Source organism: Chroicocephalus ridibundus, chromosome 13 (genome assembly GCF_963924245.1).
Source record: "Chroicocephalus ridibundus chromosome 13, bChrRid1.1, whole genome shotgun sequence".
Classification (NCBI taxonomy): Eukaryota; Metazoa; Chordata; class Aves; order Charadriiformes; family Laridae; genus Chroicocephalus; species Chroicocephalus ridibundus.
In genome coordinates this window covers 7,475,310-7,490,782 of record NC_086296.1, presented here as the reverse complement: position 1 = coordinate 7,490,782, position 15,473 = coordinate 7,475,310, and the positions used below count along the sequence as shown (strand labels likewise).

At 43.3% G+C, this 15,473-nt stretch overlaps 1 protein-coding gene and 1 long non-coding RNA gene across 3 annotated transcripts in view; both read right to left on the bottom strand.

Annotated features, from left to right (window-relative positions):
* LOC134522956 (uncharacterized) overlaps positions 1 to 3,628 on the bottom strand; it is a 51,447-nt gene extending 47,819 nt beyond the window's left edge. For both annotated transcript variants that reach the window (XR_010073183.1, XR_010073182.1), the window contains exon 1: positions 3,519 to 3,628. This is a non-coding gene — a long non-coding RNA (uncharacterized LOC134522956). The remainder of the gene's footprint in view (positions 1 to 3,518) is intronic.
* Positions 3,629 to 7,039: 3,411 nt separating this feature from the next.
* TMEM132C (transmembrane protein 132C) overlaps positions 7,040 to 15,473 on the bottom strand; it is a 224,247-nt gene continuing 215,813 nt past the window's right edge. The window contains exon 9 of the mRNA XM_063351452.1: positions 7,040 to 9,998. Coding sequence (XP_063207522.1) covers positions 8,799 to 9,998 — 1,200 coding nt within the window. The 3' untranslated portion in view covers positions 7,040 to 8,798. The remainder of the gene's footprint in view (positions 9,999 to 15,473) is intronic.

Sequence of the window (15,473 nt, the reverse complement as noted above, 5' to 3'; positions counted from 1 at the left end):
TGAAACGTGGATTTTTCCTCCAAAAACCTGTATTACAGGAGGTCTGTACTCAGAGGCCTGCACAAACACGAAGCTCTGTGAAACTTAATGGGAAATGCTACACTTCATAACCGTTCATTGCTACGACAAACCACAGCACTCACTCACAATCGCACGTTATCACAGGTGATAATTCACTCCAGCCACTTCTACAGAGTGACACACTTGTAATTCTTATATTAATGTTTAATTCCTTCCTACTTGAGTTGAGCTGCATATCTCATTAGCGCATGTCTAGGAATCTTCCCTTCAGCCACAAGCATCAGGCCGATGCCAGCTTGTACCACCAGAGTCCACAGGCTTTTGTTCAGAGAGCAGGAACCTGGGCAGCCTCGCGGGGAGCTGAAGTCAGAGCACAGACCCCCAGGTTCCCTTGTCTCCTCAGAGCCACTCACAACTCAGGCAGCAGGGAAACCCGCGCCCACACCTGGGTGCCATCGCGCTACCCGAGGGAAAGCACAGGTCTACAGATAACACTGCCGAGTTCTGGTGGTCACAGGCAGAGCCACAGAGAACAGCGCTCCCTGTATGGGGGGAGGACACCTGGATTTATAACGGTTGTTTCTTCCCAGTTGGGAACAAATCCCTTTTGCTCCGCATATGGGAGAAACTTCCATTTGAGTCTGCTTGGTGGGTTTCCAAAAAGCCCTGAAGTTGTCAGTTATCTGACCTGCTCATTTCCCTCTTTCCCCAACATGATTTTGCATTTTATTTTTATAATAATAGGCTTTAAAATAGTAAGACACAATGCCCTACAAAGCAGAGAAGATATTCTTGGAGTGCTTTAAAAAAAAAAAAAAAGCGTGTAAAACTCATGCCATGCTGATGGATGTGGTATGACGAACCTAGAGGCACGATGGAAAAGTAAATGGCAGATTCCAAAAATGCAGGGGTGGAGCGTAAGAATGGGAAACGGTGACTTGATTTGCCAAAGTGTTTCTGTTAAAGAATATTAATCTTTCAGACAATCCATGAAAAGGCCCTGTAGCAATATCATATTAAATTAATAGAGTCTCATCATTATGGTAACCTCAGCTCAGTTTTATAAGATGTATAGTGTCATCATAACCAAAGAAGAGTCCCCAGATAATTCTGCTCCTATAGCAATCACTACTAAGTGACACTGAAGTGACAATCGTTAGCTACACGGCATTTTGGGTGCCCGTCTGTCTCAACTCCGGCTTTCTGCCTGCAGTGCAGCTGTCCAACCGGAGCCTCATAAGATGTACGACGCTCTTTGGCAGCCAAAATCTTCCCCATCATCAGAAAACACACCATTCTGACCTGTCCCTAGAATAAGTCACTGTCACATACAGCCAGATTATCAATTACATGGGCAGCCCTAACCAACAGTACTGTTCGTCGTACAGTTCCTCAGGTGTTCGCATGGATTGTCAGAGTGGAGGCTCTGGTACCTGCTGTGCTGCTCCCACTCCATGTAACGAGAGCCAGGCAACGCAGCCATCCTAAGCCTCAGGGGGGTCATATAAATCTTACCCCAAATCGGGAAAGTTATCACTCCAAGAAAGACCACAGCAGTCGGGGAAATGATACCTAGGTTACAGAAAGCAAACTAAGAAAGCAATCCTAGCCTTTATACAACTCAAGTCTTTATCTTTCCTCTTATGGGACTTTGCTCTCATTCTTCAGTTCTGCAACACAAACTGTCCACATCTCCTTCCACCTTCCCCCTCCCCACAGTCCACAGGAGATCTGAATAACATGAATTTGTGCCAGTGGCTTTTCATTTAGTATTGCTGAAAGTTAAATCAGCAATCTCAGGAAGCTAGGTGGCAGCTTGAAATATCCAACAGTGAAAGAAACAAACAGGGAACGAGCAGAGTTTGATATGGCCGACGGCAGAGCAGACATTTCTCAACCAGGTGACCCTCTTCCACTAGACCACGTGCGAAACAGTGGCAAAACCACCAAAAGCCTTCTGTAAGATTCCCCTCCTATCCTGTATTTTCAGTCAGACAGAAGCATCTAGATAATTATGGTGCTGCAATCTGTTCACGAAGGATTCCAACCTAAATTGCAGCTTCCAGGAGTTCAGTTGCTACTCACATTATTTGAATTCAGGGGATCAAACGTGACCCTTGCAGCACGAAGCTCAGAATGGCTGAGCAGCAACTGCAGCATCCAGAGCACAGGGGTGACTTTAGTGTCCCCTGCACCCATCATAGCCCTCCTAAATAGCCACAGAGCATGCTGGGAACTACCTGAAAAACCTTCAGATCCAGGCTTGAGGGGAAGAAAATAAAAAAGTTACCAACTATCTCTAAACATGCTGCTGCACCTCCAGAAAGATGCATGATTGGCTGTAACGTGCCCAAGAGTGCACAGAGCAAGCCCTCCAGCAGCCAAGGGGATGGTTAGTGCAGGGTGCAACTGAACACGGCTCAGCCGAACATCAGACACATTGTCTCCAAGATGCTCGTGGCTGGCTTCGACATCCTCACTTCACACAAAGAGCTTTAATCCCTCCCTAGCACAGGCATAAAAAGAATGGGTCTGAGTTTGTCCAAAATAAGAAATCAAGAGGGAGAGTTATTCAGTGATTTGCATCATTATCTCTGTCTGCTGCTGCATCTTTGCTGACAGCTTATTTTTAAGCACTGAAATCCAGTCTAGGAGTCTTTCGAAACAGAGCAACACTCTTGCTGCTACTCGGTCTTGGAGCTTGGCAAGGACAGAAGAAACGCATGCGCAAGCATTGGGGGTCACTGTCCTATTTCCAAGCCAGCAAGCTGGGTGTAGCACCATGAGCTCACTGCACCCCTGCTTTCCAAAAGCAAGGGCCTTTTTCAGGTCATCTCTCAAATTTAATCAACATCAAAGTACTTCTAGAAGCTGAGGACAAGTCAGCATGCTCACTAGTCAGAATATGGACTTCCTAGCAGTTAAGCCACACCAAGAGGATTCAGGATCCACGACGTACCACATAGACTTTGCCCAACGGGGTGTTCCGATGCACATGTACCAGGCAAACTGCATCTTATTCCCTTAGCAGCGGCCTTCCCCTCCTCAAAGGTAAGGCACAAGCAACACACAGCTTCTCTTACCGATTTCCAAACTTGGCGCACCTAAGCAAGCAATAAGATTTCTCCTTCCCACCAAACACAACCCAGTAATAAAAAAAACCACCAAACAAAGCAGGGCTCACTTTTTTACCAAGGTCCATTCTGTGCCAGCAGCCAGTGTCCTCAAGAGGAGAGCTTCACTGCATCTCTCACCTTCACCCACTCCTTCCTGCTGCAACCATCGCTCTCCCCTCCTATGGCCGCACCACCCCACCAGCAGCACAGCTTTCACACAGTGCTCGACCTTCATCAGCCACAACCCAAATGCTTTCCCCTCCCCCAGCAGGCCGGGCTCCTTGTTACTGCCAGCACCAGGTGATTTCACTAATTGCCTCCCTCCAGCCCTCACACCGGTACAGCTGGGTGCCCAGGCCTTGAGGAGGGGAAGGTGCTCACCTGGTACCGTCTCATCTGAGAAAACAGGGCCCCTTCAGCCTGCTCACGTTTTTATCCTTTAACAACAATTGGAAGTCACTGAGCTTCCCAGATGAAAAGCTCTCCTCTAAGTGCAAATTATTATTAATGAATTTCCATTTTGGCTCCTTGACAGAAAAATGTACCTTGCAGCGTGTTATCTTTGCAACCATGCACCCCTGGCACCCAGAGATTCCCTCATCTGGCCAGCGCGGCACGTTGCCAAGAGCGATGCTCAGAGCAGCTCTCTGCGCCCGATCCCACTGCCTTTGTAACTGCAGCACAGCAAAAGCTTAAGAAATGTAAATCTTGGCATTTGACCCAATGTGAATTTCTCAAATAAATGGTATTTCACAGCCCGGTGGTTTCCTCCCTGCTGAGATGATCATTTACGGTGGCTCACTCAGAATTGGGCTTTGACAGAATTTTTGGTCAGTGGAAGATAAATTGAAAAATTTCAGTATCTGCCTCTGTCTCTGAAGCACCATGTTCTGTAGCTTCAGAAAAATTAAATGTGAAGGCAGGGATGAGTTTTTCCCTTTTTTTAATTCCCTCTGTTGTCTCTTCAAATACAGCCTGTCTTCCTTAGCAAAGACCATGGGATTTTGAAGACGTGCTCCTGTTCAGCCATGAGGTACAGGAGTCCCAATCAATGGTCTCTTCTAAGCTTCCTCTGGGCTCAAGACCTACAAAGAGCACGGACAAGCACAGTGCCAGGATTTCCAGGGACACAAGCGAGCCCCTCTGCAGCTCATCCAGCCCGGAGCTGGGCAGCAGTAGGTATGGCAGCAGGAGACGCTCCCCCTGCTTTGTTTGAAGCAACATCCTAGAGCCAGGCTGGTGGGTCCTAGTAAAGGAGATATCAAGACACACAAAACAGTTCCTACTGCTGAGGGAGAGCAGGCTGTGCCAGGAGAGACATTGCCCCCATCCCATCCAAGTCTCCAGAGCACTCCTGGTAGCCTTATCTCCTCCCGCTTTCATGGCAGGGGCAAACAAACCCCTCATCCTGGGAAGCACACAAATTCAGTTTATCACGTGGCAAAGCAGCTTTAAAACTCTTCCTAAATAGTCAGGGACTTCTCATATATATTAAATCAAAGGTCCCAGCTCCTGGCTGCTGTCAGTTAACACGGCTCCACCAGATGGCTTCAGTGGAGACACACAGATTTACAGCAGGTGTGGATCTAGACAGAAATGCTGCAGTTGTGACTCACAGAACAGCTGAAGCAGGACCCTGGGGCTGGAGAGGCTTCCCAAGTCCTCCCTCCCAACCAGCACAGGCCTTGCACCATGCAGGCCCGCTGTTAAACACATCATGCCCTGTCTGAACACGTTTTCCACATTCCTACTACTATCACATATACGGTACAGAACCTGGAGCAGTGGTTCTTCTTCTTTGCTATAGTACGATGTTGTATTACGACAGGCAGTACGTCAGCCGGCTTCCTCGTACAGCTTTAAAACCCCACCGCGTTGCCAATGTGGAGATTAGCTGAAGTCCATTAGTTGATAACTCAGGAACTAAAAGACATCAATAACAGGTATGTGTTAGTAAAAAAACACCAGAGAAAACCATTTTATGTGCTTCAGGGATGTTATGTTGCCATTTAATTTGCTTTGGGAAAGTGGCCGCACTGACCGCCCCTGAGTCTGGCTAAAGAAACTGCTGCTTAAGCCTCTCCCTTTGGCCGTGCATGTGCTCGTGCTGGCAGTTGTATGTGATTATCAGCATTTGTAAAGTTATTATTACGGCACAGACAAGATAAAGAGTAAGTCAGAACTGTAACAAATGTCCGTGGCAATCTGCAGTGTGCGTAAAATGCCGTATGTGTTTGTGAATGGCAAGTGTCCAACCCAGCGCTACAGGCTGCAGTCAAGGGACTCCACGTGTGCAAGCCTCCGCAACCACTCACTTCACAGGGACTCTGCAGCCACGATTTTTTCTAATTTAAATATAATGGCAAAATACTGTCACTGAGAACTGACACATGGCTAATCATCAGTGAAATCTTGCCACAATGATCACCACCATATATTAAAATTAATTTTTCCAAAGGGTAGTCATTTCAAACAAAGTGCCTAAGTCTGAATCTACAGACAATGTAGAACTATACATGCAATCAATAAACACAAAGCAAAACATGGTAATTATTTCATGGAATATTGAAACAATGAATAAGCTATAACTTTCCTATTCATAACAGAAGAGCTCTGCTGCTCTTTGGGAATGTTGAATCCAATCTAAGTTGCATTAATACAGGAGTGTGTCTTTCAACAAAAATTTACATCACGGTTTTTGAAAAGGAATTGCAAAATGATTTCTCATGGGAAACTTTGATTTTTTTCCCCCCTTTTCATTTCAATGAAGACACGTTTTTCTTTCTTAAAAAAAGCACTTGAGCTTTTGGAGAGGAGATGAATTAGGAATAATGTTTTCATTCACTGTGGAATACTTTCCCTAGACAATGCGGTGAGATAGCAAGACCAAGAAAGACAGGCACCTGTCATCGGGAAAATACAGAGCAAGATGAATTCTGCTCACAAGGTTTTCTCTCAGTAGGCAACTGTTTATGTTAGATGGAGATACTCTTTCCTCTTCTGATCCTATAAAGCCTCTGCTGCCAAAAGCAAAGAGCAAAGTCAGGGTGCATGGACTAGAAACAGCGATTTAGTAATTAGCCCTTTCCTCTCCAGCCAGTGCTGCACCAGTACACGGTTTCGGGAGCACCAGGTTACTGGAGATGCCATTCCTCGTACGTGCTGTAGCAGGGGCTGGCCAGCACAGTAACAGCCTTCTTAAAAATGCACTTTGAACAATTATATTCTGCGCTACCATGGTGTATTACTTTTGCTCCATACTATCTTTCTTGTTCCTCTGCTGTTGTGTTCTGCAGTTCTGTGCTGTAAATGCCTTTTTCACCTCAGAGACACCTGCGTTTTCCCAGGAAGATATACTGATCCCTGAGGTGTGGCTGATGCAGCACTGTGCTGAGCTTGTAAAGTAGCTTGGGGTCCTCTGGGATACAGGGTGCTTTGTATATGTCAGTTGTGATTCAGTGAAACTTGCTTCCATCTGAACCTACTGTATCAATCAGAGAAGCAACATAATTAATTATGACTGGGCTGCACACATCAGAAGCAAGAGTCCTGGAGTTGATCGTGCTGATGGTAGGCATGAAGATGAACACGATGAATAGTGACACTGCCATGAACTGTGCCTGACTGCTGTCTTCTCCTGCCATCCATCATCATCACCACACGTTGGGTGGGAAGGGAAAGCGGTTCACAAAAGAAGGGTCAGAGCAGTGAAAAAGTTTCATACATCTCTATTCTCCTCTCTTCAGAAAGCGACTTAAATTTTGTTGCAGCCATTAGGCAGTGGATGCAGTACTTCAACACAGAAACAACAGAAGGAGCCCCCTCCCCTCAGAAAAAAAGAGGTTAATTTGTCAAGCCATGTAAAGCATTTAATTACAATTTGTATAACATGTATAAATAAATATTACATTCTTTCAGTCTACAATGCATACTAGGCATATCTTGTTAAAACGTCCATCTATGTTACTGGGTGGCAGGATTGATTTGTCCAAGTAAAAAAACCAAACTACTGAGTTTAGTAATGAAAAAAAAAAAGAAATACATGGGTAAAGACAGGACAATGTAAGTGCTTCCGGCTAACAGTCAGGACATAATACTGTTTTCCAAAAGGCTGGATCTACCATCTTCCTTTCAGTTACAAAAGGTTTTGCATGTCAGTGGTTTCCTCATTGTATAGATTTTGATCTGCATCCTCCATGAGTGTAAACTGGCACTGAGTCAACACAGTTCTGCCAGTTTACACAACAAACCTATGACTCTGGTTTGCATCTGCTTCAGATTTATTACTGGTTTTGTATTTTTTTATTCAAAACATCAGCTTTACAATCTAGTCTAAAATTTTCAGTCTCAGCTGGTCCAATGGCAAAAAGAATTATCTATAAAATAGCTCCAGATATTTCTTGATCTTGCTTCAGCAATATTTCCCTCCCTCCCAACAGTCTGTCCAGAGGCCAGCTCTTCCACTACAAGGAAATAAAAGTTCGGGGACAATCAATGTCTTTCTGTCCATTCTTTTCATAGCTTTCTGAGCTTGATGAGGGCTGGTGACATTAGAATAAACAGAGAATTACAGAACGAAATTATGAATTCAAAAAAACCCCAAATCCAGGCTGCAAATATTTGGCCAGTGCCGGTCTCAGTTCCAGGTACAGTGAAAATGCACTCGTGGGGCACTCCCATCCGTTGTGACTTCTAAAAGCTAACATAAAACAGCACCTTCTTCCCTTGGTGAAAGATGGGAACTTTGGTTGTGGAAATGTCAAACAAACAACTAAATAAACAACCCAAACCTGAAAGTAAAATGAATACTTCTTCCAAACAAAACATATTTCTAGCTAGGGTGAAACGACGGAGGCTTGGGATTTCAGAAGAGACACCACACAGAAATTATTAGTCAATACTTATCCCCTGAATTCTTTAAATGACAGGAGATTATTTATAGCTAACTTAAGAACAAAATGCTCTTGGTCCACTGTGAACTTAGTGAATTGAAAATTTTCCTGGGTTTAAGATATTTAAAAGAAAAATAAAAGGGAAAATTATTCTGTTTCAACTTACAAGACAAACAGAAAAGTAAAAATAAAAATACCAGGTAATTTCTTCCTTCTTCATATGTAATGCCAAAGACATATCTTCACTTCAAATGAAGGAATAAAAAGAAAGGGCTTGAGTAACAACCTAAAAAGTCTCCTTGTGGGTCATATGTCCATAATTGTGATGTTTTATTAGAAATATGGAGAAGTTATTGTTTGTCTCTTGCTTATTCTTTTCACGCTCCTATATTCTCTCTTTTCTTTTTACAAATATTTTTGGTACTTTGAAACATTACCATCATTATTATTTGTATGACCCATAAAGCAAATTTTCACAACCTCATCTTGCCCAGTTCATGATACTGGTCATACCATTTCCTTGTTCCTTTCTGCTATTTATATTCCACTTCCTAAATCCATGAGTAGCTGAATTACTGCTGGAAAAAAAAAAATCAAAGTGAGAAACAAAAACAAACCATGGACAGTTTGGCAAATTTCTTTCCCTGATTATAAAAACTGCCTCATCATTTCTCCTGGTGGTTCCTTCCCCTCCCCCTCTTCTGTCCCAATATATACTGTAGAACTGAAGGCATCAAGGTGTGGTTAAACCCAAAAAACCAGCAAGGAGCTACACTTTGTCTTTGAACTTCTCCATGTAGTTTCGTATCTCTTTGGAGTCCCCCAGGTCCATATCCTGGCACACCCACTTAATGTCATCATCATTGCTACTTAGGATTGAGTTGACAGTAGGACAACCATCGTCAGGTGGGATGGTAGTGAATGTCGTGAATTTTACCCGCTTCCGTTTAGATGTCGGCGAATGTAAAGGTTCAGATTTCTGTTCCTTTCCGAGCTTGCCCCCTGAGTCAGCACACCTGTGAACCTGGCTCTGAATGTTCTTCTGAGCACTGCCATTGAGGAGCTGGTTGCTCTCCTCACAACCCGACCCTCGGTCGATAATAGTTGTGTGCTCATCCTGCTGAGGTGATGCATCTGCTGTGTTCTCCAGCAGTTCTGCTTCATTTCCCAGCCAGACCCAGTCATGGGAATGGGTCATGGTGGCCTGTCCTTCCACCAGAACCTGCTTGTGACGGTACTTCAGTGCAAATGTTGCACAGTTTATTAGGAAGACTAGAATTGCCAGGCAGAAGACCCCTAGCAGAGCGTACATCCCGATCTCCAAATCGCTAAGGCCCCTAGGTGTCTGTACCAGGTCATTTTCCTCCATGCCCGCATTGCCTTTTGGGAGGTCTACTTGAGCAGGGAAGTTGGTGAAGTCTATAGGAATGTTCTGCAGCTGGCTATCGTCCAAGGTTTTGCCACCATCCAGCCTATTGTTTTTAATTACTTTATTTTTTATTACGGATTTTGCTGTGGTGCTGACTTTCCTGATGGCACCTTCCTCTCGCTCTGATGAAGAGCTACCATAATATCGTCCATCCTGGCCATAACGTTCCTGATCTGACACTTTGTGCCGCCGGTCGCTTGCGTGGTTTTCAATCTCATCAGCATCATAGTCTCCACCTGTATTGGAGTCTGCATCATTCTGGCCAAACTTGACTTTGATGTTGCCATTCCCCACAGCCAGGACACTTTTCCTCTTGGACTTTTGGCAGGCTTCAGAAATCATCATGTCCACCTTGATTAAAGTGCCCTGACCTTCACCTTCTGCTGCCACAACTGGCCATTTTAAGGAAGCGTCCTGGTGGATCGAGACAACAGCTTCGTCTAATGATACAGCAGAAAGGGAGAAGTCCTTAGAGTCATAAATGTCCAGCGGAGTAACAGAGCTGTCACTGAACTGAATCCAGGTGCTTACTACAGCTTCCTGAAAGGAGAGGGATATGGTTAAAGACAGGGTCTTAAATAAAACAGCTCAACCCATTGCAGCTCATCAATCTCTCAGCTCTGAACGGCAGCTGGAGGAAATGGAAGACAATGGCTCTGTACTGCATTTAAACTGAATGAAGCTTCAACTGATGGGGCAGAAAATTGGTCACATTTTTCACTAAAGGTTCGACTGTTATCCTTCCTGCAAATGTTTTGCAAAAGAACATATAAAATAATTTATACGAGATGTCTATAATACCAAAGTACCCATTAACAAGCTACAATTTACATGATTTATAAAGAAAGTCATTCCTGTCATACAAAACCTGAAAGAGACAAACCAGAAAAATTACCAGAGGCACTTGACAGAACACTTATTTTCCTCATGTTCCCCGTGCACAGGCGTCACAGGGAGCTGTCAAATTAAACAAGGCATAAATATCTTAGCAGGAATAAGGAGCTACCACAATATCTTGGAAATGGCTGGAGCAGAAGATTCACTTGAAAGAAAAAGACTCACGGAACAATTGCCATTTTGCTGGAGAAAGGTTTGTTTTAAGTAAAACACACTTTATCCTTGAGATAATTAAAAAGTCTGATGCACTTCTGTGTCAAGGAGAGGAGGACAGGGATTCTGGTATGATCTCTACAATAAAAATACAAATGGCCTGGATTTAATTGGACCGTCTTTGTTCTCTGCAGGTAGCACTGTTAGAAGTCATCATTAGAAGCAAACACAAAGCTAGAGGTCAGCTCTTTGCCATTTGAAATCCCATCCAGATGATACAGATATTTACTTCTCCACGTCTCAGTAGCTCTCTTTGCAGGAGATTTCTTTATTTTTTCATTTGCTCTATGTCTTGCCTGTTTAGCCAGGAGACGTGCAGGCAGATTGCCAGAGTGCAACTTCACACAAAACCGAAGTTCTTTTCTTCCCAGACTTAAACCGCAGATGGCCCTAATAACTTTACACTTGGGCACATCAGAACGACTGGGCTGAAAATCACCATCGGGGAAAAACATTGCCACCCTGTTAACGTCCAGTCATAATACAGATTTACAACCTAATATGGTTTTCAATTGGCTACAATTTGTTACGCTATGGTTATAAACAAAGGGAATTGCTACCCTTCTAGTTAAATTTAAAGCTTTTCAATGAAAACAGCAAGGGGCATTTAGCTCTGCAAAAGGTTGGACTATACTGAATATTTGATTTCCAAAGTGCTATCAGCAAGTTCTTGAGGGACTGGAAGAAGAAAAATAAGTGGTGGCACAACAGGAAAGAAGGCAAAGTTCTTGATGATTCAAATGCACTTCAAACAGCTGAAACGGAGCCAGGGTAGCTCAGAAGCTGGGAAGGGTGAACTGCGTAAGGAAATTAAAACAGCTGATCTTTCATTAGAGAAACAACCCTGAAATGGCTGAACAGACAGAAACATAAAGCTGCAGGGCAGAGCTTAAATTTATATCATAGAAATCTATAATACAGCAAACCCAGTCATGGGAAAGTAACAATTTTCTTTTTTTTAATGGGTATGTGTAGAGAGAAGAAGATGCATCTCCTCCAGCAATTCAACACCCTGTTGCCTTCCTCATCCCTAAAACAGGAGGACAGCCTCATGTACCATGGGGGAGGTGTGTAAGATACACTTACTTTTCATCAACCTATGGAAGGCAAAACCACCAGCATCATTTCAAGCATATAACACAACAGGCTTGACACCGTCTGCCAGTGGCACTCTCTTTTGGAGCACAGACTGAGAAAATAAGTGCAGAATTTTGTACAGTTAAGGTTGGAAATGACAAGGCCTGTGCCTCCTCCCAGCTCCGTTGGCGACTTGCACAGTTCCATATCTCTACAAAAGGATTTACATTACTAAATGCCTTGTGCGGGCCTTAATAGCCAAACACAGCATCCCTAGTGCTGCAGAGCACCAGGTCTGATTCTGGCCCTTACTATGCAAGTAGGTTTTACTGGTGGTAGAACAGCACCTCCGAGGGATCTGAGGTCTCCTTCCAGACTTTGGAGAGGAACACGTATGAGGAGCCATATATTCTTCTTTCCTGTCTTCTTCAAGATATCCACATCCCTGTCTGGTTTTCTTATCTTGACTCCTTTCTGCTTTAACAGGCCACAGGTTACGAGGTAGCCAGCATGGAAAAATTCAGCCTAAATGGCTAGAATTTGACAAAGTTGTAAGCAACTTCAAACCAACTTTTATTCTTCACACTATTTATCCACTATTCTGCATTCCTGGTTTTATGAAGCAGAGACAGAGAAAAACGAAATGGCAGTCAGCTGAAATTTGCAGGCACACGCGTGATTTACTATAGATAAGAGAGGTGTGCAATAGCTTAGCCATTATTTTCAACCTGCATTGACGTTGTTTATTTCCGAGAATTAATTTTTCACAACACAACATTGTCATGCTTATACTACAGACAGTATTAATTAAAACGGAAAGAAAACAAATGAGACAAAGCGGGACAGAATCTCAAATCCTGCCAAAGTATACTGCATCAGCCCAAATATTCTATTTGGCAAGAGATCATCTCCTCTCATTCACTGCTGAAGGCAGGGGAAGGAAGTGAATTTCCCAAATGATTATAAATTCTGAAAAGCTAAAAAGAAAAAAAAGAATGAAAAAAGAAATGATTTAATACCATGTCCTTCAAAGAGCTGTTTCTGCAAATCCTATGCACCGCATCAATAAATCCCCTCTGAATCTCTGACAAGGTCCTCCAATTACTATCAGCAGACGAAGATGGATTAGAGCCTTCTTACCTGCAAAGTTGCTGCCCCTTGTCTGATGCCCTCAACACTGAGGTGATAAATGCTCATGTTCATTAATTATCAAGCATAAACAAATAGTTTGAGGGATTATCTGGCTCTCCAGTCTTTCTTGCCTCCACTTTTTCTCTCTCTTTCACATATGTGCGCACACACACACACACACACGTAGTCAGTTGCACTCTCAGAACAAATGAACCACAACTACACATTTGTGTCAGCGTCTCTTAGAGAACAGGATGATTGATACGGTGACTATGATGATGTGAAGTCAGCCAGATAATGTACATTAGATCATGTTAATGACAGCAAAATTCAGTCCGGAGGGGATGAAGAAGCTGCTTCCCATAACCACTGTTGATTATCAAATATCATGGTTTCCTTAAGCACATAAAAAAATTTATCAAGGCACATTTTGTCTACATTTTCCCTTGTGCCTTTGCTGTTCGTGTAACTTACACACCAGACCAGCAAGTTGGCCAGTTCTTCTTGATCTGCTGCAGACCCACCACCTTTTCTGGCCTTGAATTACATTGCTGCTTATCAGTCCAAAGATGCCACTTGATAAATCTTCTTGGATAAACCTGCATTTTGCTTTTTGTTAGAAGTTTTATCTCCCTTGTTAGACATTTGTTATGCTTACGTGGGTAAAAGGGGAAATCACCAGGGTACAGAAGTAACATGGCACTAATGGAGACCAACAGTCCCCACGGAGCTCTGTATTGCCTGACCTGGAATACTTCAAACCCTGCCGTATGAGTCACCACAAACACTATTGTTTGCTGGCTATGTCTGTTCCACCTAGATAAAACAAGGAGGCTGACACTCCAAAAGGCAACCTGAATGCAGGAAGCAGAACTGGTTTGGAAGCTCAGTAGAAAGCTCGTCGTACAGAGATCTGATGAGTCCCATTGTGCTGGGACTCACGCGAGCTGCCTGTGAAAATCTGGGAGCCACAGTGATGATTATTTTGCCCTCTGAAGCATCATACAGCATTTGAAAGTCTGCTTGTGTTAGGATGTTCCACTGAGCCCGTCTGTAGCATCACAGTCAGTGATTACAAAGTGTCCTTCAATACCTCCTCAAAAAAGCTGGGGTCAGCTTGGTACCAGGACACTCTACCTTGTATTTGTCAAGCAAAAAATAAGGGAGTAAAGTGGGGAGGACTGGTTCGATTTTAGAGAATTGCACTGCTTATGAACACAGATGTGAGGACTGATCAGTATATTTGATTTTATTCCATGCTTAGAATAAAGAGCCCTTTTAACGGCCTTCATTCACTAAAGCACAAATAAAAGTATTTGTTAATAAGCCTTCAATTGCTGGGGTCGGCTGCAATAGTCCTGAGGTGAGGCAGGACACCAAAGGAAAGAAACGGATAGGTGGATGGCTCTGCAGCAAACAAATGCATCCCTCCCTCAAATAAAGGTGAGGGAATACTGTTCTCAGCAGCTTCTATTAGACCAGCTCTGATTGTCCTGTCTGGGGACTTGAATGCTGAAATAGGTTTCCCTAGCAATTTTACCACATGAAATATCAAAGTATTACATGTGCATTTATTTTTAAGCTTGAGGCTTGTGTAGCAAAAATTGGGCTTGATCGTTATGATGTGGAAATGAAAGGCAGCCAAGACTCAGATCTTAATTCAAACCATGCATTCCCCTACCGTGTATTTCTTTCTCTCCTTTTTGTCCAATCTGCTAATGTGACATTCCTTTCCAGTGGGAATTTGCTTGTATTTGCAAGGGAAGAGTTCAGATTCTTATCTAACAATACATCCTTTCTCCCTTTTCCCATGCTGCTTAATTCCTTTGTCATACTTGTGAGCCATTACATTGCTCTGTCAGTTTAAAGAAGATATAAATACAACTTAAATGTAATTTATACTGCCAGAATGGGGTAATGAATCCACTCCATAAAAATACTCCTAGTATCTGTTACTTAACCGTGAGATGTCAGTGAACTCCCAGAAGTAGTCTGCATGAAGGACATGTTAAAACAGGACAGTATTGTGTCAATCCAAAAGGCAGGGACCTGCAAGCAATTCTGGCTTGTCACCCTGATTGAGGTGGTGCTGAGCACCCTCACCTCCTCTCAGAGTGAGAGCTGACATCTCGGAGGACACTCCCTGAGGTTACAGATGACCTCACAGGGTTGGGTCTTGTCACTGATGTCAACAGGAGCTACACATGTGAAAGAGACAAACTTGGCCTTTAGAATGCATTAACATTGCTCTTTTTTCCCTAAGAAAATGTCTGCAGTTTTCCAGTAGCACTGAGAGATATATTAATATACACAGCTATTTATTAAAGGCTTTCTATTTTTCTTTCTTTTATTCTATCCACTCTCCCACTTCAGTTCATTACACCATGTGCAATACCCTACAGTGATGAAAAAGCTAGGATGTGACTGTGAGTTTCCCTGCAGAGCCAGCTGAAATTTATGAGTCCTTGAAGCTCACTCAGATCAGAAAACACTTAACCACTGTAGGTTTTCTTTTATTTACATTTTGGAGAAGCCTTTAAGATGGCAGTGTTGATTTTAGCAACCAACAGCAAGCCAAATGGAATAGGTTTCCTACCTGAGCAGATGGACACTAAAAATAGACTGCTGACAGCTACAGTTTCCAGATTTTCGGAAGATATTTCAACTTTGACATTTAAAAGTTGGTCAACATGCATG